At 41.7% G+C, this 27,734-nt stretch overlaps 1 protein-coding gene across 1 annotated transcript; it reads right to left on the bottom strand.

The window, feature by feature from the left end:
• Positions 1–675: 675 nt before the first annotated feature.
• SIAH2 (siah E3 ubiquitin protein ligase 2) lies at positions 676–27,734 on the bottom strand. The gene is made up of 2 exons (XM_059688136.1): positions 27,297–27,734; positions 676–2,201 (listed from the first exon to the last, which is right to left on the bottom strand). The coding sequence occupies exons 1-2, from the start codon at positions 27,732–27,734 to the stop codon at positions 1,644–1,646; spliced, it is 996 nt and encodes a 331-aa protein (XP_059544119.1). The 3' UTR covers positions 676–1,643.

Raw genomic sequence — 27,734 nt, 5'->3', positions numbered from 1 at the left:
TGGCTTGAAATGTGACTGACTTGGTGACAAGAGCTATTATTTCCCAAACATATTCTAAGCACCCTTTCTGGTTCAGGGCACTGTTTTTCACTTGTACTTGAAGACTATCCTGAAAGATAAGTCACTTTGGCAATTCCTTAACTGCCAGAACTCTACCCTGGTTGAAAACTCAACTCTGGATCTCACCTAAAAAAAGAACAACTCTAAAGCCACCACTCGCACCTGATACTACTCTAATGCCATTGGAGCAGTCTTCAATCCTCATGGAGCACTCAGGGCTAATATTATGAATTCTTTTAAGAGTTTAGGGTTGAGATTGAGGGAGTGGGTCACCCTAGCTCAAACCCAGCCCAGTACATCAGCTCTAGCCATGCCTGCTCCTTCTGATTCTGTAAAGCATGAGAAATAATACTCTTTTTTTCCACAAGCACTGGCACTGACAAATAACAGCTCCACAGAGGAGTCCTGTAACACCACCAACAGTCCATGTTCAAGGAAGTGAGTTTGGACCCTAATGTGGCCACTGACTCAAGCTATGATCTTGGGCAAATGGCTGTTTCCTCCTGTGGAGACGGTGAGAGCTCCAGGCCCAGTTGATGGTGCAGCCTCACTGCCCCGCTCACAGGAGGCACACAATAAATGCCCGTTATTCAATTTGGAAAATGAAGTACAACATTCAGTTTTGAAAAATATTTATTAAAAAACTAAAGTGAATGTGGCAAAAAACAAAACAAAAAACCCCCAACACATACCTTTAAGTAGCAAGCATATAACATTGGTTATAAAGCTTTTCCCACTCTATTGACCTAGTCTTTCCCACCATTTATGATCAAGGAGGGCCTCCAAGGGAAGCCTCATGTAAACAGCTCTCCTGTACTGGTGATGAGCAAAACCTAATTACGTGACGACTATCAGTGGACATAGGACTCACTTTTCTAGGTAATCCACCTCAAACACAAGAGAAAGACCAAGTCTTGGGAATGTGTTCCTGGGGACCTGTAGTTCTAGTTTTAATTTGAGGGATGGGCTTTGGGGGATGAGATAATAGAAAGACAAATAGTATCAGTTGAGGGCAACTGTAAAGCACCTTTAAAATCTGGACCATTTCCCCACAACTTAACCCAGTAATTCTCAAACTTCACTGCTGAAAAGTGTCACCTGATGGGATTGTTAAATTCATAGGCTCTCAAATCTGCATGTCTAACAGGAGTACTCCAGGTGACTATGCATACTGATTAGCCTTCCAGTTTGAGAAACAGGAACACTGTTTAAAATGCACTAAAACAACTCCTACCCCTTAAACACAAGATGAAAGCAATCTTCTGATAGTCACTGTGCTTTGTCAATTTGGAGGGACCACTTAGGGAGGGGACAGGAAGAAGCCTCCAGTTCTTAACCTACCGGTCTGTCTGCAGGAGCCCTGAGCAACCGGTCAAGGGCTATTCAGGAAGTAAAATTTAATAATCAAGTTATAGAACCAACAGGCCAACAGCATTCACCCCAGTTTAATGAACTCCATTGGGCTGATGTTCAAACAGAACACAAGGTAACTGGGGACCTTGACTTGTGAAGACATAGTGAATAAAACATCCATAAAATCCTTTATTAACCATAGAGCACTATGCCCAAATAATTTCGCTGCATCATGGACAACATGTTGAAATAGTCACATTGATTCCAAGGTTCCCATTATCTGCAAAAAGATGTGCTATGGCTGTGTCAAAAACTAGGCAATCGCTGTTCATGATGGCCGCAGCCACGCCGTCATGGATGGATCGGGGCGTGGCCTCCCAGGTCAGCCTCCGCCGGTTCCCATTCAGCTCCAGTCTGTAGGCAAAGTTCTCGGCCTGCTTGCGAGTGCCGATGAGCAGCACGATGGCAAAGAACTGCTGGTGGCCTTCGTACTTCTCTTGTTTCTCTAGCACCAGCATGAAGTGATGGCCAAAACACGACTGCATCATCACCCAGTCGACAGCCCCCGGCAGGTTAATGTCTGTAGCTAGAAAGACAATGTCTTCTCCCTGAAGGGTGGTGATGCTCTTGTGGGCGTGCATGAGATGGGACATCACGGCCTCCAGGGACCCCTGCCACTTGCAGGAAGCACCAGGACAGGGGCAGGAGTAGGGCCGGTATTCACAGATGTCTTCGTGCTCTGGCTTCTCTGTGTGGTGAAGGGTCAGGGAGCAGCCTGTGGTGGCATACTGTGAGGACAGAAAGAAATACAGTGAGCCATGGGCTTTTCAAAAGTTCTACTGGTGTGGAAAAAAACACATGGCAGCCAGCAGGATGAGAGTGAGGGAGAGAGTGAGTGGGGAGTGTGTGGACATGTGTGGTGTGTGTGTGAGTGAAGGGACAGTTAGATCTGGCAGGAGTCTTGGGGGCTGGCGGATCAGGCTCCTGGATGGGGAGCCCCTGCTATAGCCACAGGCACTCCCTCAGCTGCAAGGCTCTGGCACAGAAACCACACCATTATGAAGGGGAGAGCAGCCAAACCTAGGGGCGCAGCCATACTAACACCCAGACTGCTTTGGATACCACCTTGGACCCTGCAGAGAGTGCACGCCACCCCAGCTAGAATCATGCCACCCTGGCCACTGTCTCCGAGACCCCCGCAGTGAGTTGCCGAGTGAGCCCCAACCCAGCCAAAGTTGCGCCACCTCAGCCACAGACATCGGGACCCCTGCCTCCCTGGCCATGGACTCCGGGACCCTATGTGTGTCATGCTACACGTTCCATGAGCTACAGGACCCTGAAGTGTGTTGCGCCACTCTGGCAGTGGGCTCCAGGACCACGAAGTGAGTCCCACATCATGACCCTGAGCACATGCACAACAGCTTGCATGACGAGGTTGGGTGTGAGGTACATAGTCAGACAATCTTTGAGGAAACTCCACCCACGAATGGGACAATAACATTCAAGATCCAACTACACCAAATAACTCAAGTAGGGGGCTTTCCTAGAACACCCAACTCAGGAGATCTAAGAAAATGCACCACTGGGTTCCACAAAACACCTACTACATAGGACCACCCCTCAAAAGTATGGGTGGCATAGCAGTTTCATCTAAGACATAGAAACAAATACAATGAGATAGCAAAAATGGGGAGACAAAGAACAATCCCCAAAGGAAAGAAAAGGAGGAATCACCAGAAAAAGAACTAAATGAAATGGAGGCAAATAATTTGTCAGAGAGAGAATTCAGAATAATGGTAATAAGGATGCTCAATCGTCTGGATGACAAATACACGCAACTAAATGAGAATTATAAGGAGCTGAATGAGATTTTCACCAACATAAATAAGAATCAAGAGGAAATGAAGAATGACATAGCTGCAATAAAGAAAACCATGGAAGGTTTCACAGTAAACTTGAAGAAACTGAGGTCTGAATAGGAGAGTTTGAAGACAAGGCAGAAAAAAACACCCACGCAGAGCACCAACCAGGGGTGAAAAAGTTAAAAAGCAAGAGGAGAGCCTAAGGGAGCTGTGGGACAACATGAAACAAAACAACATCCACATAATTGAGGTGCCAGAAGGAGAGGAAGCTGAGCAAGGAATAGAAAACCTAAAGAAATAATGACAGAAAACTTCCCTGACTCAGGGAAGAAAAAAGTCATGCAAGTCCAAGAAGCTCACAGAGTCCCAGTCAAGACGAACCAAAAAAGACTGACACCAAAACACAACATAATTAAATTGGCAAACATAAAGACAAAAAAAAAAAAAAAAAGAATCTTAAAGGCTGCAAGAGAGAGATAGAAAGTTACCTACAAGAGATCTCCTATTAGACTATTACCTGGTTTCTTAACAGAAACTCATCAGGCCAGAAGGGAATGGGATGAAGCAAGGCTATCATTCAAAATTGAAGGGGAAATCAGGAGGAACACAGGCATAAAGAATAAAAACAAGTACCTATCAATAAGAACCTTAAACATAAACAGATTAAATGCTCCAATAAAAAGACACAGGGTAGCCAAATGGATAAGAAAACATGACCCATATGTATGCTGTCTACAAGAGACCTACCTCAGAACAAATACACACACAGACTGAAAGTGAAAGGATGGAAAAAAAAATCTTCAGGCAAATGAAAATGAAAAATAAAAAAGCTGGGATAGCAATACTTATATCTGACAAAATAGACCTCAGAGTGAAGGTAATAACAAGAGATAATGAAGGCCACTTCATAATACTAAAGGGATCGATACAACTAAAGGATATAACTCTGGTAAACATATATGCACCTAATACAGGAGCATCCAAATACATTAAAAAAAAATCTTCTGGAAGATATCAAGGGAAAGATCAACAACAATATAATCATAGTAGGGGATTTTAATACTCCATTGACATCATGATAAATCTTCTAGACAAAAGGTCAACAAGGAAACAGAAATCTTAAATGACTCACTAGATCAGATAGGACTATTGACACCTTCAGAACATTTCACCCCAAGGTTACGGAATATACATTCTTCTCAAGTGCACGTGGGACATTTTTAAAGACAGACCACATGTTAGTACACAAAAAAGTCTCTATAAATTCAAGGAGATTGAAATCATATCAAGTATCTTCTCAGATCACAATGTCATCAAATTGGAAATCAACTACAATAAAAACACTCAATAACAATCAAACACATGGAGGCTAAATAGCATGCTATTAAACAACGAATGGGTTACCAAAGAGATAAAAGAAGAAATAAAAAACATCTCAGAAACAAATGACAATGAAAACAACAATCCAAAATCTATGGGACACAGTGAAAGCAATCTTGAGATGGAAGTTCATAGCACTACAGGCTTACCTTAAACAACAACAACAACAACAACAGAAACAACAAGAAAAACTTGTAATAAGTTATCTAACCCTACAACTCAAAGAATTAGAAAGAGAGCAAGAAAAGCCCAGAGTAAGTAGAAGAAAGGAAATAATAAAGATCAGAGGGGAAATAAATGACATAGAGACTAAAAGTACAATACAAAAGATCAATAAAACCAAGAGCTGGTTCTTTGAAAGGATAAACAAGACTGATGAACCTCTAACCAAACTCACCAAGAAACAAAGAGAGAGAACCCAAATAAACAAAATCAGAAATGAAAGAGGTGAAGAAACAACTGACCCTGCAGAGATACAAAGGATCATAAAAAATAGAGTTGGCACAAATCTATTCCAACAAACGGCACAACCTTGATTGACCAAATGGACATAGTCTCAGAAAAATACAATATTCCGAAACTCAATCAGGAAGAATCAGAAAACCTGAACAGACCAATAAGTACTGATGAAATTGAAGCAGTAATAATGATAATGATAATAATTAATAATAATAATAATAATAATAATAATAATAATAATAAAACTCCCAGCAAACAAAAGCCCTGGTCTGAATGGCTTCACAGGTGAGTTTACCAAACAATCATGGAAGAACTAACACCTATCCTCCTCAAACAATTCCAAAAAATTCAAGAGTAAGGAACACTTCCAAGCTCTTTCTCTGAGGCCAGCATTACCCCCAAACCAGAAAAAGTCACTACAAAGAAAGAGAATTACAGACCAATATTTCTGATGAACATAGATCCTAAAATCCACAACAAATTACTATCAAATTGGATCCAGCAATAGATTAAAAAGATCATACACCATGACCAAGTGGGATTTATTCAGGGAATGCAAGGCTGGTACATATCCGCAAATCAATAAATGTGATACAGCACATTAACGGATAGCAAGACAAAAACCACATGATCATATCAATTGTTGCAGAAAAAGCATTCGACAAAATCCAATACCCTTACTTGATAAAAACTCTGAGCAAAGTGGGAATAGAGGGATCATACCTCAACATAAGAAAAGCCTTATAGGATATACCTAAACCCAACATCATACTCAGTGGGCAAAAACTAAAACCATTTCCCCTAGAAACAAAACAAGACAGGAATGCCCACTCTCACCACTCCTGTTCAACATAGGACTGGAAGTGCTAGCCATAGCGATCAGACAAGAAGAAGAAATAAAAGGCATCCAAATAGGAAAAAAAAGAACTAAAATTGTCATTATTTGCAGACGACATTATATTGTACAAAGAAAACCCAAAAGACTCCATCAAAAAACCACTCAATTTAGCAAATGAATTTGGCAATGTAGCAGTATATAAAATTAACACCCAGAAATCCATGTCATTTTTATACACCAATTATGAACTCTCAGAAAGAGAAACTAAAAAAATAATCCCATCTACCATTGCAACAAAAAATTTAAGATACTTAGGAATAAACTTAACCAAGGAGGTAAAAGACCTGTACTTTGAAAACTACAGGATGTTGAAAAAAGAGATAGAGGAAGATATACACAAGTGGAAGAATATACCATGTTTATGGATTGGTAGAATCAACATCATTATAATGGTCATACTACCCAAAGCAATCTATAGATTCAATGCAATCCCTATTAAAATACTAACAGCATATTTCACAGACCTAGAACAAGTACTCTACAAATTTATATGGAATCACAAAAGACCCCAAATAGCTGCAGCAATCTTGAGAAAAACAAAGTTGGAGGGATCACAATACCAGATATCAAGCTATATTACGAAGCCATTGTACTCAAAACTGCCATGTACTGGCACAAGAACAGCCATATAGACCAATGGAATAGAACAGAGAACCCAGAAATCGACCCAAGCCTTTATGCTCAATTAATATATGACAAAGCACACAAGAGCATACATTGGAGCAGACAGTCTCTTCAATAAATGGTGTTGGGAAAATTGGACAGTTACATGCAAAAAAATGAAACTAGACCACCAACTTACACCATACACAAAAATAAATTCAAAGTGGATAAAAGGCGTAAATGTAAGACATGAAACCATAAAAATCCTAGAAGAAACCATTGGCAGCAAAATCTCAGACATCTCTCGGAGTAATATGTTTACAGATACATTTCCTAGGACAGTGGTCGGCAAACTCATTAGTCAACAGAGCCAAATATCAACAGTACAACAATTAAAATTTCTTTTGAGAGACAAATTTTTAAAACTTAAACGATACAGGTAGGTACATTGTTATTAACTTAATTAGGGTACTCCTAAGCTGGCCTTTGCTAAAAATGTCCTCAATCTGATTGAGGCACGTTCGCTGAGGTCGACCCCTTCCAACTCTCCCCTCCACACTCGTCTTGTATACTTGTTTCCTCTATCTCCTTTCGTTCATCCTCTCTATATGTCCAAACCATCTCAACATACCTTTCTCAATCCTCGACACTACATCTTCTTTCACTCCACAACGTTCCCTAAAATTAACTTAATAAACTTTACTTAAAGTTTTAAGTCTTAGTTAAGCTATAGGTACATTGAATAAAACTTGATATCATACTTAATAACGATATTATTTATTGGTAAAATTAAATTCCTTACAATTTACCTTACAATATCCATAAAATTAAATCATGACAATGACTGACAAACACTAATGTGAACAATGGCCTTGCATCTTCTTGGAAAGTTTGGGTAAGTCAGGTTTGTATGTTGTTGTTTTTAATTTTAGGCATGATTCCAGGTTCTCATCAATAAGACGACTTCTCAATTTACTCTTGATAAGGTTCATGCTTGAAAATGATTGTTCGCATAAATATGTAGACCCGAATAAGGAAAGAACAGCAAACGCTAGTTTTTCAGTTGATTATATGAGTCAGGAATACTATTCCAGGTGTTAAAAATCAACATACCTTCCTTCTCCAGGTCTTTCAAAGCCGACCACTTGTGCTGTGAACTAAGTTCACATTTTTCTCCAATATTTCTATATCAGCACAAAGATGTTCAAGTTTCGAGCTCCATAGTTCTTTGTTTTTTAAATCCAGCAATTGCATTTCAAAGTTGCCAAGGTCAATATTAAAGGGAGAAAAATTTAATTCTGTTACAGTAGCATTGAGAGGTTTTTTAACAAAGTCTAACGTCGCTTTGCTGTTTCTGAATTCCTGAAACCTGTTGAGAAAAGCTTTCCTCATATTTAAAAGTGTTGTTTTGAAATAGCAAATGTCAATATCAGAATTATTTTCTTGGCGATGTTTCAACAGGCTTGGAAAGTGAATCAAAGTTTCTCTTTCAAAATCTTGAGCAAACATAAATAATTTGTTTTCGAATGAAGTAACTTCTAACATCGAAAAAACTGTGTTTCCTTTCCCCTGTAGTTTACGATTAAGCTGATTTAGATGAGCCGTAACGTCTACCATGAAATAAAATTTTTGGATCCACTGATCGTTCGTTAGTTCTGGATAGTGAACACCCTTCTCAAGGAGAAATGCTTTAATTTCTCTTAATAAGGAAGCGAAACGTTTCCTCTTGATAACCAATGTACCTTGTTATGCAGCAGAAGATCTGTGTACTCACTCTCCATTTCAACTAAAAATTCTTTAAACTGGCGATGATTAAGAGCTTTAGCTATAATGGAGTTGATAATCTTAATCACCAATTCCATAACTTTGCAAATTTCTTCTGGAAATGTCTGCGCACAAAGCACTTCTTGATGAATGATGCAATGGTAAGTATCTCGTGATTAATTTTTTCTTTCAAAATAGCAACAAACCCATTTCTTACACCGGTCATACTTTTTGACACGTCTGTTGAAACTGAGACAATTTTATCGAGTGGAATATGATGTTTTTCAATGCACTCAATTACAGCATTTGCTATATCCTCTCCACGTGTTTGACCTTTGAGTGACCTTTGAGTGGCAATAATCCTAAAAGTTCTTCTTTAGGACCTGTAGATGAAATAAATCGTACAAAAAGTGAGACTTGCGCTATATCATTTATGTCCCAATACTCGTCAACTGCTATTGATAAAGCTGAAACCAATTTAAGATCTTCGACTTGCTGGTTGGTTATATTCGAAGACATTTTGACTGTTCTATCTTTCACTGTTTTAGCAGGCAATGGTAACTCTTTAATTTTTTTTTAGAATACCTGCTTTGTTCTTAAAATCCTGAAATAGCTCTTCAGATGCATTTATGTATAAAACAACTTTTTATGTATTCTCCGTCTGTATATGGTTTTCCTCTCTTAGCAATCTCTTGACTAACCACAAAACTTGCAATATTAACATTGTTGGAAGATTGCATCCAGTAATTAAATACAGAACTTGATTTTTCTTGACTCTTCTGAAGTTCCTCAACTGCTTTCTTCCTTGCATCACCGACAGGATATTTAGTACTAAATGACACGTGTTTAGTTGTAAAGTGTCTCTCCAAATTTGATTTCTTGTTATGCGCCAACTTTTCCTGACAAATAAGACAGGTCGGAAGGCCGTTTAAGTTTTGAATAAATGCGAAAGTCTCAGTCCATTCAACTTTAAATTCACGGTTTCGTCTTCCATCTTTCTTTGCTGCTTCTTGGTAGCCATGTCAAACAGGGCACCTAAAAAAATGTTTCATTTTATAATAGTAAAGCCACCAACACAAAATAATTACAATTCTTAAATTGATGACAAAAATACCTGTAGGATTTGCAGCTGATTGGAAAAATACAGGTAACTTTATGCTTCATGTAGGTACTTTTGTCACCCGCACTCGATTTGCGGACGCGACTAGCACTAACCACTGCACAATGAGACTGCTGACTGACTGGCTCACTCAACTCGTGCATGAATTGCACGCGCCTCCCCCGCGCTGGTATCCCACGGCCCCACTGCGCCGTGTGGCCCGACACGCCACTTTTTCAAAATAGATTCACCCAGGCCAAAAACCGACTTCTGCGCATGGGCCACGAAGTTTCAATCGCACTGTACGTGTGCGCCCATACGAGGCATTTTGTGGAAGAGCCACACTCAAGGGGCCAAAGAGCCGCATGTGGCTCGCAAGCTGTCGTTTGCCGACCACTGTCCTAGGACAATGGAAACTAAGGAGAAAATAAATGGGACTACATCAGAATAAAAAGCTTCTGCACAGCAAAAGAAACCATCAACATAAAAACAAGAAAGCCCACTGCATGGGAGAACCTATTTGCCAATGATACATCCGATAAGGGGTTAATCTCCAAAATTTATAGGGAACTCATACAATTTGACAAAAGAAAGATAAACAATCCAATTAAAAAATGGGCAAAGGATCTATATAGACACTTTTCCAAAGTGGACATACAGGAAGCCAAGAGACATATGAAAAAATGCCCAAGGTCACTAATCATCCAAGAGATGCAAATAAAAATGACAATGAAGTACCACCTCACACCTGTCAGAATGGCTATAATCAACAAATCAAGAACTGACAAATACTGGCAAGGATGTGGAGAAAAGGGAACCCTGGTACACTGCTGATGGGAATGCAGACTGGTGCAGCCACTGTGGAAAACATTATGTAGTTCCCTCAAAAAATTAAAAATGGAACTCCCATTTGACCCAGTGATCCCACTTCTAGGAATATATCCAAGAAATTAGAAACACTCATCAGAAAGAATATATACACCCCTATGTTCATAGCAGTGCAATTTACAATAGCTAATATTTGGAAACAGACTGTGTGGATTAAAAAACAGTGTTAGAGCTACACAATGGAATACTACACAGCTGTACAAAAGAAAGAACTCTTACCATTTGCAACAGCATTGATGGACCTGGAGAGCATTATGCTAAGCAAAATAAGCCAGTCAGAGAAATGTAAGAATCACATGATCTCACTCATTTGTGGAATATAATGAACAATATAATGAACAAAATAGATACAGAGACACAGAAGCATCAAACAGACTATCAAACCTAAGAGGGAGGACAGTGGAGGGTGGGGGAGGAGGGTGAAGAGATCAACCAATGAACTCTTATGGGTATATGCATAACCCATGGAATTAGGCAATAGGGTGGTGAAGGCCTTGGGTCGGGAACGGGGGCAGGATGGGAGAGGGCATTGGGGGAACCGGGGGACATATGTAATACTTTCAACAGTAAAGATTAAAAACAAATTCTACCGGCTTAAGCCTCTAAGAGTACCCACTCAGGTTTCCGGGGCTTAACCTGTAGTCTTATTTCAACTATTTTTGCTGGAGATGAGTTGAAGACTTGAGTAAAAGTCTCAGTTCCTATTCACTGTCAGTACTACCCTGCACAAAACCAGGGCAGATCCTGCAGCAGGAATGTGCTGCATTCCAACCCCCCTCTAACATCAAAAACTTAGAGCTCAACTACTCTTAGTATAAACACCAACAAAATTGCTGAGGCAGTCCTAGGAAACTGTCTTTCCCCTTATTTTCTGTGAATTTCAAGACCTTTTAAAAGAATTTTAAATTGCTTAGGGGTAGGGTTGGACAAGGAATATGTTATCTCCAGACTGGTTTTCACCTAAACAATTTAGAAAATACTACTCCTCTCTTTTTTTTGGTCTCCACTTCATCCTGGATCAAACTGGTGACTGGCAGGCAGGCTGTGGGGAAGACTACCCTTTGGCTCCATGCTTTTGCCTGCTGGTGTGATTAGTCTGGGGCAGAAGGCCAGAGACCACTCACCTGATAAAAATAATACCTCACCTTCTTTATCTTTTAAATCTTCCCCTGAGGGGCTCTGAACACACCTCTTGGGTGAGAGGAAATCACTTCTGACAGCTGCTTAACTAACTTGGGAGACTGCTGGTCTGTTTGGTTCCAGCCAGTGGAGGTTAAAACTGAGAAGGGCTCCACACTCCTCTCAAAGCCCTCTGAGCTTTCCTGAGACCACTTCCTCAAGTTCAATTGCACATCTCCTATGACCAGGTATGTCAGGTCCTCCACAGGCCCAGGAGAAAGGTGAACTAAAGTGGGTCCTGGAGTGGGTGCTGTCCTAGAGGAGCTTTCTGACTTGGTCAGTCCACTCCTTAAACTACTGCCTTAATAAGGTACAAACAAACCTTTTTCTCCCTTGAGGTCAGGATGACATTCCTGATGGATAAATCACACCTATCACAGGAAAAGACCACATGGAAAGGAATCAGATATTTGTTCCCAATCTTCACAAAAATGACAATGTTCATTCCTAGCTAACGGATGGAGCCAGCCCACAAGTAGACACTTGCCCAGAGTACTATGCAATTGTCTTGTAAAGGATGAGGAAGCCTGAACAACTTTTTGGGTGAAGCTAGAAGTATGTCTCAGCACTCTCGAGCAGCAGTGGCAGGTAAGACTCCCCCAACCCCTTTTGAAACAAGACACCAAATGAGGGCAGGGTCAAGGCCATTTTCCAAGATGCTGTGTCCAACTGCTAAAAAAACAAAACAAAATCCCACAGCTGTTTTTGCTTCTCCCTACCCTGCCTTAGGGATTCAACCCCTTATAAACTTTAAGTAGGTCAACTTTGAAATTTTACAGCTGAATTTATCATTAGCAACAAACAGGCATTAGCACCTTTTCCATACAAGACCCCAAGCTATAGTCACTGAGGATACAGAAGCAATGAAGCCAGGCTGCATGCCCCTATTAAAGAGAGTGGCTTAGAGAAAGAAATGCAGCTCGTGCCTCCCAGACCTAAAGTGGATGATGATAATCTTCAATAGAAATTGTCAGAAATTTCACTGTTATTTACTTTGCCCATAGGAACTGCTTATTCATATTTTTCAAATGGACTAATCTCAAAAGCATGGGTGTAAAAAATTTAATCAGAGGAGAAAAACAAGTTTACTTACCCATATATGTTAATATTTTGTGTTCCTAACAAATATAAGGCCCTAATAAGCAAATCGTATTAACTGTGTTTTAAATCTAGGGTGCAGCTAGGAATAGAGAATCTTCTGATGTTCTGTGAGTGATGGTTGAGGCATTTCTGCCCAGAGTGTAAAACACATACGCACAATAAAAATAATAAGAATTAACCCAGAGCCTGGCAGATTCTCTGGTTGAAATATCTGAATCTGAAAGCATTTCAGAATGGGCTGTTTACCACAGCTGCCCAGTGCTAATTCCAGGAGCCAGAAGAACTTTGGCAGAGTGTACAGAAAAATGCCATCTGTACATCTTCCTCAACTAAAAGCCCCAAACCACTCCACATCCACCCACTCAATGCGCAGCAAATATTCATCACCTAGCAGACATTTTAGAACTCTTTCTTGTGTAACTCAAGTAGAAATATTTATATTTTGAATTATTTGGTTTGCCTTACAAGTCACACACTATCCTTCAACCCAAATATAGAGAACAGGGAACCTCCCCAAATTACGCAAATAGAAAAGGCATTTACTCAGCATTTGTGCAGACAAAGATCTTATGAAGAAAGGTCTTGCCTTCCATTAACTTAAGTTTTTTTAAAAAATCTTTATTGTTCAGACTATTACAGATGTTCCTTTTTTCCCCCATAGCTCCCCTCCACCCGGTTCCCACCCCCTCCCATGCCCTCGCCCCCTCACTGTCCTTGTCCATAGGTGTAAGATTTTTGTCCAATCTCTTCCCGCACCCCCCAAACCCCCTTCCCCCCGAGAATGTAAGTACGCTCCCTTTCCATGCCCCTGATTCTATTACATTCACCAGTTTATTCTGTTCATCTTAAGAATTTTTAAAGTGTTCCATGCTTTTTTTAAACAAGCTAAACTTTAATGCTAAACTCTTCCTTCTCTTTTCCATCACAGGTGAGGGGCGTCTTCATGATCCCTAGTACCACTTTTATGATGTTTGGATTAGAAATTATTCTAAAAAGAAAACATCTAAACTTGAGCCCTGGCCAGGTAGCTCTGTTACAGGATTCCAGGGCAGGAGCAATAGGGAAACTGAGACAGGAAAGTTAAAACAAGTGCGGGCAATTTACAGCCAGCTTGTAACTAACAAACTATGATCTCCCCCAACCAAGGACACAGGGCAGATGGTTAAAACCCTCCCTCATGAGAGAATGCAGAAAGGGGGGGGGAAGGGGAAAGGAAAAAAAGGCAGTTTTACTCCCCAGAGAAGCCAGCTGTCTCAAGACTTAAGGTAAAGTTGCCAGGTACTTTTCCTGAATTCTGGGAAGGCCACAACAAAGTAAAAAAGGGACCTTGAGAATTAATCTGTACCAAAATATTCAGCAGAGGAATTTGAAGCCTATTGACAGAAAGGTATATAACACCTTCAACTTGCTCTTTAGATAAGCTGAGAGCCTGTCTGTGCTCCATAAGCCAGATGTATGTTTGCTTGCTCTGCTTTTTCAAAAAAGGTGCATGCTTTAATAAATTGGCCTTTCACAACACAGTCAAGATCTCTTGTATAAATTCATTTATATGAAAAGACAAGGATGGAAGCTGGGGTCAGCCCTCTCCCACTGATTCAGGGGGTTGTCCTAAGAACACCTCTCTGGTGTTGATGAGAGGAGGCCTATAACAGCTCAGTTGGTTAGAGCGTTGTCCCTATACGCTAAGGTTTCAGGTTTGATGCCTGGTTAGGGCACATAAAATAATCAACCAATGAATGCATAAATAAATGGAACAACAAATCAGTGTTGTTCTCTCTCTTCCTCCTTTCCTCCCCCGCCCCCACGCCCCTTATCCTCTCTCTCTCAAATCAATCAATAAATAAAAAATTTTAAAAAAACTTTAAACACACACACACACACACACACACACACACATATACACACACACACACACTCCACGGTCACATTTCATGCTTATAACAGTCTCAGCATCGTTCTTGAAAACACTACTGTGTTATTGCTACCTACATTAGGGGCTCGAATCCAGGGATAAGAGGGAGGGCTTCACGGTCTGTGAATTCTGGAAACTGCGTGGAAAACTGTCTGGGTGCTCTGAGAAGCAAACCCAAACTGCACTGGCCCCTGGGCTGTGCTTTCCTGATAAGCTCCCAGGGTTCTATCCTGGAGCCCATCCTGCCCTGTGATGTTTCCTGTGGAGAGGGGCCATCCCCTGCAACAATAAACAGCTCAACACAGCAGAAACACAGACAACAGTGCAGAGGAAGACCAGGGGGCAACTCTAAATGTGAGGACAGGATGAGGAGGTGGTAAGTAGACAAAGGGACTGTGGATGGAGTGGTTCCAGCACAGGATGGTGGAGCAAACAGTGGGGATAAAACCTAAATGAGAAGCAGGGACTTGATTGATTAGTCAGTTTATTTTTGTTTTTTTCTATAGCGGCACTATCAACTTTTTAGACCGATACTTCTTTGTTCTGCGCCTTGTGGGGTTTTAGCAGTATCTCTGGCTTCTGTACACTAGATGCCAATAGCAACTGTCCCCCAACCCCCATCAGTTATGACAACCAGAACTGTCACCAGGCATGGCCAAATGTCTCCTGGGGGGCAAAATGGCCCCAGTTGAGAGGCACTGATTTAAATGAATGACAAAACCTGGCTGCGCAGCCACAGTCAGAGCTGTGAGGGGGGCCCACACGGGTAGGCAGGTCAGGCTGGTCACTACCCCGCCCACAGGCACCACTCAGAACAGCTCAGGTATGCCAGCCCCATACATAAGTAGGTCTTGATTGTTTGCAAAGCGTGGAGGTAGGCCAGGGAGCTGGTTCCACCTGTGTTACAGACTGACTCTCAAGGCTGTGTAGTCATTTGTGGTCACTTCCATCCTGTGCTTAGGAGTCAAACAAAGAATATGAGAAAAAGAAACTAATTTACATTTGCCTTGATTCCCCAGCACCCAAATCTACAAGCGCAAAAACCAGAGTGGAAAGAGCCACTGCTTTTAGAAGCAGGTTCTAAAATTAACTTCTTTGGTTTGCAAAGCAGAAAAAGAGCCCCGAAAGGCCTCTCCCTAAGGAAGGGGCAGCACACCTACAAATAAGAAACCAGTAATTAGGCCCGCCCAGCCTTCCCTGGCATCTTTCAAGAGGTTTCACTTTTCCCACTCTGGCTAGAGCTTGCCCCACCAACTGGGGCGGGTTCAAAGGAGGCCTGCTTTCCTTCAGACGCCTTTGTCTTGGATGCACTCTCTGGTTCCCAAGAAGCACCTGGGCTGGTTTGTAGAGGGCTGCCTGTGGGTCCTGGGACTTGTTCTCAGCTATAAACAAGATTTCTCCACAGGGAAATAGCTGCTGGTGAGGTGGGAATATGCTTAAGTAAACCTCTTGGGGTGGGGCAGGGAGGCACAACCACACACAGAAGCTCAAAGCAAAGAAGAATGCAAGGCGGGGGAGGATGGCCCAGCAGAATGAGAAACAAATGTTGAAATATAATTTCTGATTTCTCTTTAGAAACTTTTTGCATTACTATGGCTCAAAAGTCTTGTGCAAATGTGTCCTGTCAGGAAAGGCAATATGTGGCTTGGTACCTCATTAAAAAAAAAGAAAAGAAAAATATATATATATATATATATATTTTATTTCAGAAGCAAAGGGAGAGGGTGGTAGAAACATCAACGATGAGAGAAAATCATTGATCAGTTGCCTCCTGTATGCCCCCAACTAGGGATCGAGCCCACAACCCAGGCATGTGCCCTTTGACTGGAATCAAACCCGGGACCTTTCAGTCTGCAGGCCAATGCTCTATCTGCTGAGTCAGACCAGATAGGGCTGGTGCCTCATTTTTTTTTTTTTTAATATTTTATTGATTTTTTACAGAGAGGAACCGAGAGTTAGAAACATCGATGAGAGAGAAACATCGATCAGTTGCCTCCTGCACACCCCCTACTGGGATGTGCCCGCAACCAAGGTACATGCCCTTGACTGGAATCGAACCTGGGACCCTTTAGTCCACAGGCCGATGCTCTATCCACTGAGCCAAACCAGTTAGGGCATGGTGCCTCATTTTTAAGTCTTTCCAGAAAGCAGTAAACAGAACTAATTCTTTTTCTCAGCATGGGTTTGAAGGGTGTATTTAAATGAATCTAGGCAGGGTTTTGGCATAGAAACCCTTTTATATACAAACTAGAGGACCAGTGCACAAATTCATGCATGGGTGGGGTCCCTTGGCCTTGGCTGGCGATGGGAGCCTATGGGGTGGGGGTGGGGGGCAGCTGGCTGGCCAGGGGGAGGGACTGTGGGAGATTGGCTGTGGGAGCTCACTCACCACCAGGGGGCAGGTCCTGCATTGAGCATATGCACCCTGGTGGTCAGTGCACATAATAGCAACTGGTCGACTGGTTGTTCAGTCACTTAGACTTTTATACCATGTATATAAAGATAGGACCAGATCCATCAGAAACACAGTCAAACACTAGACACCTGTTATTTATCTAATAGACACAGTTGTGTTATATTTGCTTATGGAATGAGTATATAAACACAATAACCCTTCTTAGCCAGGTGCTTGGTGAAGGTCATGAATCCTGTGACTGGTTTAGGACATTTAACCTATTTCATTAAATGTGAGTCCATGCAATTCAAGAACAATTTGCTGAACTCCAAAAATCAACGTCTTTTACAGGGGTGACGCCATGAGCTCGGGCAGAAGCATGCCCCTCCATGGGGACTGTGAGGCAACCGCCCTGCCTCCACCTGCTTCCCTCCTAGGAAACAGTAAACTTTATTAGCAAAACATCTGCCAACACCTCAAATAAGAATGTCTCAAGGAAAACAAAGCACAATCGGTATTTTGTTGTTCGTGCTCTTAAACTTCTGAATTAAATCCAAGAAATGACCTTGTCTTGGAGTTAGCAAAAGCCAACCGCTTTTCTTCAATCTAAGTATGCTGTAATGATCACAAAATGCACAGTGACAGTTAAATGCAATGGAAGTGGGGAAACAAAATTGCCCAAAAGGGCAGAGTTGGAAGCAACAACTGAAATTTGAATACAGTGGATTAGATAATAGTATCCACTACATGTCAAATTTCCTGATTTTGGTAACTACCTTACTTATATAAGAAAATGTTTTAGGAGAAATGCAGTGAGGTATTTAGGGGCAAAGGGGAAGGATGCCTACAATTTACATTTGAGTAGTTAAAAAATATATATGTTTGAGCAGAGTGAGCACAAATGAAAAAGCAAATGGGGAAAAAAGGAAACAATTGGTAATTCTGGAAAAAGGGTATATGGAATTTTTTTGGCATTATTATTGCAACTGATAATAAGTTTGAAATCACATAAGAATAAACAAATGTTAAAGAATCTGGGACAGAGTTAGCATATTAATTCTTTATAGCAGCGGTTCTCAACCTGTGGGTCGCGACCCCTTTGGGGGTCGAACGACCCTTTCACAGGGGTCGCCTAAGACCATCGGAAAACACATATATAATTACATATTGTTTTTGTGATTAATCACTATGCTTTAATTATGTTCAATTTGTAACAATAAAATTGGGGGTCACCACAACATGAGGAACTGTATTAAAGGGTCGCAGCATTAGGAAGGTTGAGAACCACTGCTTTATAGGATAGAAATTCCTTTTGCAGAATTGCTCAAATGAATTAAGTTTTATCATAATAGCAGTTTTTAAAGAAAAATATTTTAAACTACATATCTATGTGTAAATGCAACTTAGTTTTTCTTTTACTAGAGGCTCTTTGGGACTCATCTGAATGAACCAATAAAATTTTGCAATGAAGGCATCAATGGTTATAATAAACAATACTTCTTTGACCCCCTAGAAGCCAAAGCCTTCTCCTTCCTCCTTTGGCCCTTCTGAAGGTTTGTGGGCACAAGTCTGTTGCCTTGGCATGCAGTTCCCAGCCACACCCCCAGTGGTTCAAGGTCCAAGGTTTTTTATTTCCCACTACATCAGAAAAAGGAGCTCCAGGAAAGAAACGTACCCTCACCGCAAACTCCTTTTTTTAAACCCCTTTTAGTACTAGGGAGGTGAACTCAGAAATGGAATGAGAGTTATCTGAATTCCACTGAAAGGATGAATTCCTGGCAGTGTAACTTATTATGTGTGATAAGCAGATAACTAGGGGACTACTTACTGGCTGTGGTCTCTCTAGCTTGTCAACATTCTTTGGACTTAGTGAAATGAGAGTTGTAGCAGAACCTAGTATAGACTCAAATCAAGGTAAAACTTACAATTTAACCAGCAGTTAAACTTAAATGTTACCACTTTTTAAAAAAATGTCTAGCAATTCAAGCTAGCTCCTCTGTGACTAAAAATGTTTACTGCCCCCAATATATGATCACAGGTGGCTTTCTAGTTAATTTATGGGCCTATTAATTTTGTTCATTGATTTATTGATTTATTTAATGGGTGAGTAGAAAGCAATAAATCAATAAATCAATGAACAAAATTAATATTAGGTTTATCTCCAAGAAGATAATTGTTCTCCCACCATGTTAATTCACTTTAAAATCTTTACTGTGGGAAGAATTAAAACAAAATTTCAGTAGACTTGAGATCTGTAGGGAAAATATTTGTTTTGTAATTTTTGATAAAGGCATTTTCTATTTACATAAGCTACTCAGAGTGGGGGTGTTTATGATTTTTTGTAATCTTACATAGATTGAGAAAAAAGGTGCTGTCATCATTTTGATGGCTGTATGTTCCTCCTGTTCAAAAGGTGTTTACAACTATTGGTTGAGTCACTATAATTAGAACTCAAGTACCCAATGTCCTGTGTGACCTTGAATTAAGCCTACCATGTCACCTCTGAGTGCATCCACAAAAATGTCTATGACTCATCTATTGACTATTAACAGTGAAGGAGGTCAGACATGGGCAGTAGGAGAAAGTGAAATCTCTTCTTGTGAATTAATTATAATACTCAACCTGCATCTGTCTAGCATCCTTCCTGTAAAGAGTCTCAGCAAATTTTCACTTAAATCGAATGGTAAATTCCTCACCTCCACTATGAGATAGTGCAAAAAGATAATTACTCAACAATAGCACAGTGACGGTTTCACAGATAATAACAGAAGACAGTACCACTAAGGACCAGAACTGTCAAACAGTGAGGAGACTAAGATACTTAACTTTACAAACTATTTTCTGGAGAAGGCAATTCTCATTAACATATTGGGTTAAAAAGTCCTTCTTTTGCCTGAGAAAGTAAACAAACCCCATGCTGCAGACAGCCTTCTCACTAAAGGTATCTTGGTGGAAGACTGAGGTAATTTTATTGCAGTAATCTGAGAACATCCTGCTTTTGGGGAAATGGGGGAGTGCATTTAGCCTTACAAAGACTCCCTGGGCTGGCAGGGGTCTATTTTTAATCTTAGACACTTTAAACAAAAGTTGACTTTTGACCAAGAATGTTTCTCATCTGACCATAGCCAGAGTTAGCAGGCAACCACACACTGTCTTGGAGAACCAGTTCTGTAAGGTCCCTTCAGAGTCTATGTTCAAGAAAACAAAAGCACCTTCAGGTAAGAGCTGCAGTTAAAGGCTCTGTGCCGTACTACCAGTAACCTCATCAGATCTTCCATCCTTCCCTTCTTTGTGGCCAGATTGCCGCTCATTCTGCAAAATGCAGGCCTGACACCACCTACTGCAGGGCGTCTCCAGACTCCTGCACTCCTACCACTTCAGAAGGGCCCTGCTGCTCTGTTGGACTCAGTTTCATAAGGACCTAGCAGAAGAGGGATAGCTGGCTAGGCAGACAGGCTGTAAGAAGGAGAGGGCTTGGGTCTGCAGGGAGTTGCAAAGGTTGGTACGATGATAAGTTATGGATAATCTGGAGGAGCCATCTCTGGCCTAGGTTATATCAGAGAGAAAAAGCAGGCAGCTGCATTAAGAAAACCAAAGGCTAACACCCAATGTTGGTGATGCTGGAGAAAAATGGGCCATGGTCAATGATTGCGAGTGAGAAGGCAATCTGGCTCTGCTAGCAAAGTTTTTCATTTCCGTACATACCCTTTGGCCTAACCCTCAACTTCTAGGAATATATAATTAGGAAATTATTATTTTCTTATACACAAAGATTCAGTAATAGCAGTGCTTTTTTAAAAACCATAGTAAGAAAACAATGACTTATATGATGACAAGAGATTAAGTAACTCTGGTACTGCTATAAAACTGCACTGCGATGCAGCCATTAGACACAACCTTTAATATCAATGTGGAGAAGCAGCCACAATGTGTTAGATGTAAAATAGCTTATAAAACAGTGTGTGGATTCTCCATCTTACCTGTGTTTTTTTTAAAAAAAACCCTCCATTGATGTAAAGTGGCAAAGACATATGCAAAATGATAATAGTGGTTATTTCTAGGCAGGGAGTAGTATAGGGGATTATAATTTATACTAGAGGCCCAATGCACAAAATTCATGCACAGGTAGAGTCCCTAGGCCTGGCCAGCAATCAGGGCCGATCGGGGCCTTCCTTCGTTACGAGCAGCCCCCTGGTGGTCAGTACATGTCTTAGTGAGCGGTTGAACTCCCTGTCAGTCAAACTCCCCAGGGGACAATTTGCATATTAGCCTTTTATTATATAAGGATTACTTTCTATGTTCTATATTTTAAAATAATAACTTTTAACAATGTATTTTATTATGTGTAAAAAAATATACACATTAAAAAACATTGCTTGATCTAACCAGGCTTTTCCTTCTAAAAGCATTAAATAAATGAAAAAAAGATTCATCACTAAAAAGCCAATGCTGAGGCCAACTTACTCAGCTCTAGGGAAACCCTATATGATTAGGAGTAGGGAAGAGAAGCTTGGTAGAATCTATGGGAGAAAATAAAAAAGATTCCTTTTTTACTTTTTAAAGTTTATGCCTCCGCCTGACCTCATACACTGGCCACTTTCTATTAGCTTCTAACTATGCATGTGTCTAAGGGTTTACTCTGTGCTGCGGCTGTGCTGGGCACTGTGTGCGAATTATTACCGAGTTTGATCCTCACCCCCTTTTACCAATAAGCCAATGAGGCTTGAGGGGTCACCAATCCATCACAGTGGGATCTGGACCAGGAGGCTCATGTAGGTAGGGCCTGATCTCAAAACCACCCGAGTAAGAGGCAGCCTGGGGGGAGGAGTGACCCAAAGACACTGCCTTTGTTGATTCAAAGTTTTAAAATAGGACCCAGGCCCACACATTTAACACCAGGGGTGCCTTCTATTAAGTCTGTGGATGAAAACTTATCTCATAGACACTATAGAGTCTAAAAATCATTACATATAATCTTTACCCAAATGGAAATGAGGACAACAGTTTCACAATTTTTAAGAAGTGAACGGAGATGAGCATCTGGGGCAAAGCTGATGAAATTCTGTTGCAGAGTCTTCAGCATCTCTCAGAAGTCTTAGAACAGACACTCCAAGGTGTAATATAAAGACACATCTGATCAGGAAAAGTGTTTAGCTTTCTTTGTCTCCGTTTCAGGATATCTACAGTGCAATCACATTCTAATGCCTTATCTAACTGCACCCTCACGACTCACCCAACAGCCTGACTGCTGCCACTCACTTTAGCAAATGTGTACCCACTAGTGCCACTTTCAGGGCACAAGGACCTTTAGGATGTGATTGAGAAATGCCACTGTTTACAAGTTTTGTCAGATGTACATGTCTGGCTCTTAAGACATTTCACAATACATGGGGCTTCAGACTGGGATAATCTAATTCAACTTGGGCTGGGGACGTCATAGGCCAGACCTGCTGTGGATTGGCCTCCACTCTGGTTGTACTAAAAACTAACTTCAAGTCATAATGATTTACTCCAGTTCCAGTTATGGTAACCTGGGAAAAATCCTTGGCCAACTATGTGTGGAATCAGCATTAAACTTCAGTACTCCTACATCGCATTCTAGTGCTTCTGATCTTAATTTTACACTTAAAAGCTGTATTTTCAACATCGTGCTTTACAATCTGGAGCCTCACTCTGACTGTATGTGGGCTCCAGGACTGCTAGCACAGGCTGTTATGAGCCAACCTGGTCAACGGCAGCTGGTAGAGAGGACCGCAGGGGCAGTTTTCAAAGAGATTATTTTGTCTTAGGGGGATTTCTGAGGTTAAGAGATCTCTGAAATGGTTTTGGCAAATTGGCTTCTCCCTTCAGACTTCTAGATGATCATCACTCTCATCTAGCAACACCCCTAGTACCAGTCCTCTTCTATTTGATATGGTGAAGCAAAAGCCCTCTGTACAACTTCTAATCTGATTTCAGTGCACCCACCTGCTAGGTGTTATCTTCATTCTTTATAATGAATGAACAAACAGGCACAGCAAAGTACATGACTGAACCAAGGTCATACGAAGCCAGGAGGGGAACCCACTTCTATCTCCTGGTAGTGTTCTCTTCCCTGGTAGCTTACTGGGTTCTGAAAAAAGATCCTTGATATAATCATTTAGGCCAACCCCTTCTCTTTGAGATGAAGACACTCAGGTGCAAAGAAATAAACTGGCTGGTACAAAATCAAACATAGTCACTAGCACAACAGTGCAGGTCTCCCAATGGCCAGAATGGAATATTCTCTTGTCAAAATAAAGATTTTAAAAAGCGCTATAAAATCACATTAGTTGGGAACCTATCCAAGTTCCAAAGTTCATGATGATAAGGTTCAATGAACACTCTCTAAAAGAGAACCAGATAGGAGGTTGCCCACTGGCAGTTGGAATTTGGTCTGCAGACATGGTTGGTTTGGCCTGAAAGTGCCATCCTTAAATTTGAGTTTGGGCAATGTTAAAAAAAGAAGTGCGATTTTTATCACTAAAAGATGCAGATTTTTGTCTTTTCTTAAAAAACAAACAAAAAAAAACAAAACAAAGGTCGGGCATGGCTGCAAACACTTTGCCAACCCTGCCAATCACCCAGCGCAGAGCAGGAGTTGGCCTTGGGAGAGGCATGTGCTCCCCAGCTCCCCAGCAGCTCCACTGTCCGAGGTCTCCCAACCCCAAGGCTACGGGCCTGATGATGCTCTCCTGGTATTTAGAACTTGTCTCCATTGAACTGGATGAGTCCATACTGGGAGCGTTTAACTTTCAACTGGGTTATCTAATTTTACTTTTTTTTTTAAGGAATAAAAACACCACCTCACAATCCGAGTGCAGGGAAGATTTGCTGACCGAGGCTTTCCAGTTCAATAATTATTTAAAGACATGCTACTAGAAATTCTTAGAGAAGAAAAAGGAAAAATGGAAAGAAAATGTATCATGGTGTAAGTGGGCTGCAGTGGTTTTAGCATTTTCCACAGGTGTGGAGAGAAATACTTGGCGGATATTAAAAAAAATGTTGAGTGGGGGCACAAAAGTGTCACCTTCACTTCTCCTACACCCACGCTCCACTGAGGTGGTGGGTCTGAGATAGCGGAACAGGATGTCAAACTTCTCAGGCATGGAACAAGGCATAGAATGGACTAAAAATACCACATGTGGAAGAGACATACTCTGATAGAGATCCTTTTTTAAAAAGGAGACCTGAGCTAGAAATGCATGTGGTGCCCTCTATCAAAGGTACTGGCAGCATTCTAGCCTTTAATTAAGTGGCCCCAAACCTATGTAAGGAAGCTATTTGGCAACACATCCATTTTGGGGCCAACTGAAGCATGAACAGTGCAGAAATGTAATGAAATGCCCCCAAATATTAGGCTTGTAGATTATTTTGCCTCCAATATTCCTACTCCATGCCCTACAAAATTCTTGCCAATGAATTTTGTAGTGAGCATGTCTGTTGTCTTTTGGAGATGTTCCCAGCAGAGGCCCACTTGGTGCATTTATCCAACCAGATGGTTTTGTTACTGGTGTCAACCTTGAGTTATGATTTGGAGCCTTGGAGATAAGCTCAGATTCAAAATCCCTACATAGTGAGTAGTACAAAGGATGTGTGCCTTTGGGATGAAGGTTCAAGGGCTGGTCCACTTATTAGCTGTGCGATCTTGACAAGTCACTTAACTCTTAACCTTTCTATAGGCATGAGTTTTCTCATCTGAAAAAGAAGAAAGGCAAACTAATAAAAGCTGACCCACACAAAGTAAGTAGCTGGCACACAGAAGGAACCCAATAAGCATTCCACATAATCTCCCTTCACTTCACAGAATGCTGGACGCTATGGGGCCTTAGAAGTTGAGCAGTCCCACCCCCTCATAAACACAAGAAGAAATTAAGGACCCAGAAATGCTCTCAAACAATGGCAACTCCAGCAACTCTTGAGACCTGAGCTCTGGTGTTTCACCCAAAGTTGGTTTTCTCGCATAAGCCACCCCATGAGAGATTCTAAGAGCAGATAGGGATAGTGACAAGGCAGTCCCTTTGTTTTCCAGCAGCAAGTGCAAGCCACAGGGCTAGGTACACAGATCTATTCTGTTGAAGTTGACATAGACCTTACTACTCCTTCCTGCTCTCATCCTCCCCAACTAACATATCTTAGTTGCTTGTTGGGACTCTATACATTCAGGTTTCGTTTGTCAAACTAAGTGGCTGAACTCCCCTGTCAATAGCTTGGATTATTGATCAACCAAAGGTAAGACATGATACTCCAGCATTATAAAATCTCTCTCTAACCTCTCTCTCTCACACACACACACACACACACACAAACACGCACACACACGACACTTTTATTACTCTCTAAGCTTGGTTCCTGGTCTGTAGGGAAATGGTTGACCCTGTTAAATTTCAGCTTGCAAAGTGCTGGCTTTGCCCAACTGCATTCTTACAGAATAGGGATGTGGAAAATCAATGATGTGTAGAGAAAGGTGAGTAACTGGTTCCCAAGAGAACTACTCTTTAAAAAAGACTTCACTAGCATGTTAGATGTTGGAAAGAACATATGTGTCAATAGGAACCAGAATCCTAGATCCTGAAAGTGAAACTTCACAGTTCAGATAGCATGTTATAACTATTTCCTTCACTTTGTCTTGGGAGCAAAACAATTCTCTTAGAAGATTGCTTTTTGTAATAAATTATGGAATATTGACTGATATAAAATACTCATTTGTAAGTCACCTAAAGCCATTTCTTCTGCCCACTGAAGGTTTGGGGGGAAGTGAAGGGCTGCGAAGATGGCTCCCCAGAAATCCTGTGGCACACACCCCCTGTAACCCAGCCCCCACAATATATCTCCAACATCAAATGTCCACTCTTGTGTCACTATCACCAAATCTTCTCTTGATCATTAGGCTACCACCTTCTTCATGATCCTAAGAAAATTACAGAAATAGTTTGTCTATATATTAAGAGAAACAACTATTGATTAGACTGGGTAAATTTGTAAGCATTATGAGGAGTGGTTGAAAATAGAGTAACTTGTTAAGGTTGAAAGAGAAACCATAGTCCAAACATGAATTCAAACCCTTATTTGAATATGCTATTTTAAACTTATCTGTGGTAGGGCACAGACCAAATTAAATCACTCATTTACTGACTTGAGTCCCAAGCTTCAATTCTCGGGTGGATTATTTTTAATTTAAAAATAAGCTCTTGCCCTATAAAAATAAGCAGCACCAAGGAGAAATGCAAGACAGCCTAACTGGCTCTAGAGGCAGAGCAGTTACTTTTACACAAAAACTCAAAAGTATTAATGACATTATTTCCATTTCTAAGTTTAGAAAAAGAACTTTATGGTATAGCTCTAGGTTGTAATGAAGTAATACAGACAGGTATATCTCTGAAATTACACCTTATGATTTTTAAGTGACAGATGTAGGTAAATAGATGTTATAATATGACCACACAACGCAATACTACATAGCCACTTAAAATACAGCAAGGGAGAACTATGTTTCAGCCATAGAAAAATATGTGATAATATGAATTTAAAACAGCAAGCTGCAGAAGCCATTTTTGGAAAACAAAAGCAAACATGCCTACATGTATGTATATATAACTTTCTTGACACACACTGACATTTCCGATTCTAAATTCAGCTGCATGAGTGTATTTATACTTAAAGAACTGTAACGACAGCTCCTGTGTGCCTTTCCTGTTAAATTTCTGATTAACTTTTGTTTTCACCCCACTTAGCAAAAACACACACAATTCTCCAGTACTTAGGCTACAGGAGGGAAAGGCTTGGCTTGCACGGATTTTCTTGTTGCTGAATGAAAGAAAACAGGCTGTAGTCGTCCCCTCCCCCTTTTTAGCTATATTCCTGAGGGTTCCCACGTGTCCGGGGCAGCCAGATGGCAGGTGCGGGGTGCAGGAGAAATCCGGTACCAATCCTGCCAAACTGAGTGCTGGTAAAGGGTGCGTGTTGCTCGCCCACTTCCTCCCATTTCGAACCTTCACAGGTAGTCTGCTTCTCCATCCAAGTTTTATTTGTGCGGCCCACCCGTACACATCTGCAGAGCACACAGACTCTGCATGGGGAGAGCTGTGATGAGTTCTAACAACAATCGCGTGCCAATTCGCCTAGGGTCAGTGCTCGAGCAACCGTCAGACCAGAGCTACTCCCAAAGTGGTCAGGTAGGGTATGGAGAAAGGAGGACAAAGTGTAAACATTTATTTTAAATAAATGAGGTGACACCTGCCTCTCAGCGCCGGCGAGTGGGATGGAGGACACAGGAGTTCTGGGAGATCGCCAGGCAGAGGTGCGCAGGTGGCACCCGGCCTTACCTTGCAGGGAAACAGGACTGCCGAGGCCACCTTCTCCATAGCCAGGTTCCTGATACTGGGCGTCAGGGCGCCCCTGCACGTCGGGCAGCAGCTCAACTTCTGGCGGCATTGGTTACACACCAGGTGCCCGGCCTGGCACTGCAGGATGGGGGGCAGGACATAGTCAAAACAGACCGGGCACTCGAAGAGCGAGGTCAGCTCGTGGTGCTGTGGGGACACCGGGCCAGCCGCGCCGCCGCCGCCGCCACCGCCGCCGCCGCCGCCGGGGCCCGAGATCACCGCCGCCGCGGCGGGCACCGCGGACGAGCCGGGGCCCGCTGCCGAGATGGTGGCGGCGGCCGGGGGCGCAGCCGGGGACGGAGCGTGCTGGGGCGGCGGCGGCGGCTGTTTGCTGCAGGGTTTGTTAGCGCTGGGGCCGGTGGAGGACGGGCGGCTCAT

This window comes from Myotis daubentonii, chromosome 3, assembly GCF_963259705.1.
Source record: "Myotis daubentonii chromosome 3, mMyoDau2.1, whole genome shotgun sequence".
In the NCBI taxonomy this organism is placed as follows: domain Eukaryota; kingdom Metazoa; phylum Chordata; class Mammalia; order Chiroptera; family Vespertilionidae; genus Myotis; species Myotis daubentonii.
This window is presented reverse-complemented; position numbering and strand designations above follow the sequence as displayed.

Coding starts and splice junctions, on each gene's coding strand:
- SIAH2 (XM_059688136.1), bottom strand. CDS start 27,734: ATGAGCCGCCCGTCCTCCACCGGCCCCAGCGCTAACAAACCCTGCAGC. Junction 2,202..27,296: donor CAGTCCTGTTTCCCTGCAAG/GTAAGGCCGGGT, acceptor CTGTCCTCACAG/TATGCCACCACAGGCTGCTC.